General features: G+C 34.3%; 1 protein-coding gene and 1 non-coding gene across 4 annotated transcripts in view; both read right to left on the bottom strand.

Moving 5' to 3' along the window:
* The window catches only part of LOC115245052 (eukaryotic translation initiation factor 4 gamma 3-like), a 42,806-nt gene that overhangs the window by 3,616 nt on the left and 34,038 nt on the right, over positions 1 to 5,152 (bottom strand). For all 3 annotated transcript variants that reach the window (XM_029823130.1, XM_029823128.1, XM_029823129.1), the window contains exons 9-21: positions 4,854 to 5,152; positions 4,663 to 4,767; positions 3,948 to 4,466; positions 3,738 to 3,814; positions 3,462 to 3,633; positions 3,074 to 3,359; positions 2,844 to 2,944; positions 2,554 to 2,726; positions 2,285 to 2,337; positions 1,869 to 2,101; positions 1,405 to 1,577; positions 1,120 to 1,199; positions 664 to 905 (exon numbers count right to left, since the gene is read on the bottom strand). In XM_029823130.1, coding sequence (XP_029678990.1) covers positions 664 to 905; positions 1,120 to 1,199; positions 1,405 to 1,577; positions 1,869 to 2,101; positions 2,285 to 2,337; positions 2,554 to 2,726; positions 2,844 to 2,944; positions 3,074 to 3,359; positions 3,462 to 3,633; positions 3,738 to 3,814; positions 3,948 to 4,466; positions 4,663 to 4,767; positions 4,854 to 5,152 — 2,513 coding nt within the window. The remainder of the gene's footprint in view (positions 1 to 663; positions 906 to 1,119; positions 1,200 to 1,404; positions 1,578 to 1,868; positions 2,102 to 2,284; positions 2,338 to 2,553; positions 2,727 to 2,843; positions 2,945 to 3,073; positions 3,360 to 3,461; positions 3,634 to 3,737; positions 3,815 to 3,947; positions 4,467 to 4,662; positions 4,768 to 4,853) is intronic.
* Positions 1,661 to 1,801, bottom strand: LOC115245096. Its single transcript, XR_003885485.1, has one exon. It is a non-coding gene; the product is annotated as a small nucleolar RNA SNORA53 (small nucleolar RNA).

The following is a 5,152-nucleotide window of genomic DNA, read 5'->3' as shown; positions in this document are numbered from 1 at the left end:
TGAAGTACCTTTTCGTCGTTATCTATATATATCCCTAAAAAAAAAAAAAAAAAAAAACAATTTATTATATACATCAAATTAGTGTTTGTGCAGAAATAGAGGCACAAACATAGTGTATGTAATCTGTACAAATGAGTATAATTTCATCTAATATAAAATATATAAAAAAATATATAAAAAAAACATAAAAAATAGCAAGATGTGTGTGTGTATATATGTACATATATTCCTGTGATCGTGTATGTGCACTTAAATGTGTGAATGTGTCTTTAAAAAAAGCATTAATAAAGCGCATTAATAAAAGCTTGTTTGTAGTAGGAAAAAAAATAATGCACATAACTATGAGCTAGCCAATACTACAACTGTTCATTGAGCGGCTATACATGATGAGTGTATATTTTTAACCTATTCAAAATCTCTATGTATAACTAATCATGAATAGCCGTTCAACGATTCTATAGAATCAAAGCTGCAAGAGAGAAAAAAAGAGGATAGTACAATATACAAATCAGAGAATATTTTGCAAATAGTAAAAAATATTAGTATACCACATACATACACACACACACATACATACATATAAAACATATATACAAAATTTACAATCAATCACAATATATAAATTTAGTTATAATTGTGACGATCACCATAAGGAATACTTACGTATTCCGTGGTGATCTTTTCGACATCCTCTGGGTTAATCAAGCTGTTCAGTTTGAGTCCAGCTTGATCCCATTTATCGGCGACCCATCTGCCCCCTTTGTTGTGGGACACTTTTGTCAGAAGTTCGCCGATGAACTTTCCTACGAAGCTCTGATTCTTTGATTCTCTGCTTTTGTTTCTCAAGCTTACAAATATGCTCTTCATTTCATACAGAGAAATGGCTTCGTCTTGAATAGGATGCGCTGCAACACGAATAATTATATATGTGAATCAACCTTGGATTATAGTAACGCAAATAAAATGCGATATTTCTCTAATTCAGGCCTGTTGAGCTATAGCACCCGCACGGCATTTTTCTATGGTATAAGATATGGAAGTCATCATGGAAAAAAAATTTTTCTTTCGATCTTATATCGCCCAGCGCAATGAGAAAAAAATGTGCATATATTTACTTACACAATATTTCTGCTAGGTACGTCCAGATTTTCGGTATATCGATAACTAGATCGTCCACTATCTCCAACACTTCTTCCAATCTGAAATAGAATTTATTTGTATTTAATAAGAGTTTAAACTTGATGCAATATGACGGAATTTATGTGCAGATAACATCAGTATCCTTTTGGCAAACTTAGCACAAAGATATCTTTCATATATCTTTACTCCGTATCACAAGATTTTCATCATTAATTAATAGACAAAATATATAACAAAATAATTTTATAAAGGAGAATAACTTACCCGCTCTTGAAGCATTCTACATGCAGAATATTTCGCCTAAGCAGATGAGATAAAAGCTTGGAGATCAATTCCCGTTCGATAGACGATTTTTCCAAAACGTAATTAATACATTCGCGGGTGAACTTGGCAAATGTTGCATTATCGAACTTTTGTTGGATTTCTAGTACCGTATTCTGCACAGAGAAAATTATGCTCAAATTATATATCAAATCTAGATTAATTTTCAATAATATTCTTAAAAAATTATCTCGATGATATTGTCCTCTCTTTGGTTAAAATGAGTAACGTCATAATATAACGTTACTACAAGAAACCAAAAAGAAGGTATTGCATATTATAGCACACTAATGACTCAAGCATCTCTTATTAAATCAGAGATGGATCTAAGGAGCGTGCACTGTTTCATCCGCAATACCTCTTCTCACTAGAATATATGTATCATTTTAGAACTTTAGAAAACTTACTTCTACAATTTGTTCTTCAAAGTAGTGGCTTATTATGGAGTTGTGAGCTTTTATGAATTCTTCTTCCGACATCGAAGGCTTACGGCTAATTGCGCCAGATTCTGATGCGGATTTCAATACGGGCGGAAGCATCGACACATTTCGGTTTTGCGAGTTGTCGAGTAATGAATGACTTTCTCTACTCGGTCCTGCCATGCTCGATTGATGAGTGCCGTTCCGAGAATTCCTACCGTCTATAAAAATATTTTTCGTAAGAGTTACTTATTCAAAAAATATTTTGTATGATATATTGTGTTAAATTAAAGTAAGCTCATATTTCTGCGTATTTGTGTGTGAGAGAGAAAGAGAGAGAAAGAAAAAGAGAGAGAGAGAGAGAGAGAGAGAGAGAGAGAGAAAGAGGGAGAGAGGGAACATACCATAAGAAGATCTATAGTCACGACCACTTTCCCTTGGACCTGTTGATCTTGACCTATAATAACAGATAGAAACATATAACTGATTGTTCGACATGCTTCTTAAATGTTAACTTAAAATTTGCAAAACATCAGAATTTATTTATAATCATGTAAGTTTTAGAAGATTCAGAAACTCTAGTCTGTAATTATATATCATCATATATAACAAAATATAAAATGACTGCAATATAACTTGGAGTAACGTGTATTTGAAAGGATATCCGACTTACCCAGAGAGTGATGGTAATGACGGCATCTTTTTATCTTGATCCAAATTCGGCATATTGTCCAAGCAGGCAAATTTATTTGTGTTTGTTATTGTCTTGGAATTGGAATTGGTCGGAACCCCAGATCTCCATAGGTAAGATGCCCTGTTGCCAAGTTGCATATCGTCCATCGGTGGCTATTAAAAAAAAAACAAAAAACAAGTTAATGATAAAATTAATAATATTGGCACTTCAATAGCAAAAAGAGCTAGAAAAATTAAATATTCGTGCTATAAATAATCGGAATTACTTACAGTTTTAATTTTCAATTTTGCCGTTTCCACCGAATATGTCGTGGGTCTTACTCTTCCTACTGGTTGACTCCAACCATCATCACTAGGTCCACCTGGTCCACCTAGCGTAAAAAATTATTGTTCATAATAATTCATTTCAAGATAATTATAGCACACTACTGTCAGAGTCACTGCAAAAAATGTGTTCTTAACAAACAAGGCTAGCAAATGGATCTTATTGTAAAACTTACGATTTCTTTTCCTGTCGTTATTACGATCATCTTTTCGTGGTTGGTTCAACGAAGTGCTATTGACTTGCATATCCAGTCTTTCGGATTCCGCTTCTTTTTGAATTTGATCTATTGTTTTGGGATTGTTCTCATTTCTTCTCGGAATCCACTTGTTTGCTCTTAAATCTATAACATCTTGAAGCATAAAACGGATTCTCGAACTAATTTTTACATTTCCCGGTCCTTCTTTGTTCTGTGCGCTTCGGGTAACAAGTTCTTGCATTCTATTAAAGTATTCTTGCATGTCCTGAATAAAAAGAAACGAAATGTACAGATTGAAATAATATAGGTATTGTCATCAACAAATATTTTTAATATAAATATTTCTCAATTAGATATGAATAATTACGTCATTAGCATTGTTGGGTGGTGATTTCGATTCCAAGTCTTTGCCAATAGTTGTTAGCAACTTGCATAAGCATTCTAAATTGTCCTCATCATTCTGATCTAATAAATGACGGATGCAGCGATGCATGATTTTAGTAGTCAATATTTGTTGTTTGTATAATTCTCCAATAAATCTGCAAATATGAAATAAATATGCTTAATATATTATAAATAAACTTTAAATTATCTTTACACCTAGCTACATACGTAAATAATAAAAATAAAACAATTTACTTACCGAATATTTCCTACGGATTTTACACGTACACGACGTTCTTCCTCTTCAAATTCCAAGAGCACCATCTTTTTCTTCTCCTAATAAGTAAATGCAAGAGAACAATATTATATATAAGGATATCCTCATCAGATATTAGAGTAAAATATTTTATAGGAGAAAATTAAAAAAAAAATAATTGCGAAATGGAATACATTAATGCAAGATACTTACAGGATCCGTGATTTCTTCGATTTCCTTAAGTTTTCTTTTCCTCTCGACATCGTCAATCGGATTTTTCTCAAACTCTTTTTGGCAACGTGTGATAATAAGTTTCTTAAAGTTGACGGAACTATCTTGATTATTGGCTCCTGCAACCTCCATCATACCCAGTTCTTTGCACATTAACGCATATTCTACGGAGAAGCTGGGTTCGTCAACAGCTTTTTCGAAAACCAAGTTGATGACTCCTTGCAGACGTTCCGGCGTATCAATCTCTAAACTCCGAACCTGTTCAACTAACGTGTTGAACTTTTGTGGAGTGAGCTTATTCAATACACTTCGTACTTTCTTGTAGAGGGCTTCTGTCTTCGTCTGTTCTTCAGTGAAATTACTTGGATTTAATCTGGTCGGTCTCCACGCATTTTCAGCTTCTCTCAGTTTCACGTCTTCTCTGAGCGATAAAGAAACGTGAATAACATTTGGTTTGTTTGGCTTTGGTTTGCCCCGATCGCTCTTACGGCTCGTTGTTGGCTGAAACAAGAAACGTTTTGTATTAATATCAGAGTTGATATCTGACAAATTAATTCGAAAGAGAAAAAAATTTCAGTCAGGAAATGTATGTTATCCGTCAAAAGATTTCGGACCACTACTTTTACTCGGCATCATTTATCCTTAAACCACTTTCTTTCCAGTATATGTACCGTATTTTGACCTTAATTAGACTTACCGGTCGCGTACTCATATTTGCTTTCGCAAATCCTGGCATCAATGAGTCATGCCTGGTCATGTTCGCATCCTTAAACGCTCTCAAATCCACGGAATTATGCGCATTCTGCAAAAATTACGCATTAATGACAAAACATTAAACATACGTGTGTGTATAAATTATACATGTGTAAAAGCAACAAGTAATCATACCTGTAAACTATCCTTCAGAACGGCTTGTAAATTAGGGAGGTTAGGCGGCTTGATCCGGCTGTTGGGCTCAAATTGAAGCTTCATTAGAAAATCGCGGTCATAGATCTTCTTACCGCCTAAATTTGCGGGACTCCATTGATCTTTTTTATAGTCATATTTGAGCGACGGCTGTCTAGGTGTGGCGGAGACTTCGTTCGACGCGTTACTGCTAGGAGTCTTGACTTCTTGTTGTTTTTTCTCCGTAATCGTTGGTGTTACTATTGTTGCCGGCTTTTCGTCGTTTGGCGCGTGGAATGCCG

The sequence above is a fragment of the Formica exsecta genome, unplaced genomic scaffold (assembly GCF_003651465.1).
Source record: "Formica exsecta isolate Colony F162 unplaced genomic scaffold, ASM365146v1 scaffold90, whole genome shotgun sequence".
In the NCBI taxonomy this organism is placed as follows: domain Eukaryota; kingdom Metazoa; phylum Arthropoda; class Insecta; order Hymenoptera; family Formicidae; genus Formica; species Formica exsecta.
Note: the sequence above shows the minus strand (reverse complement) of the source record. Positions and strands in the feature narration are given on the sequence as shown.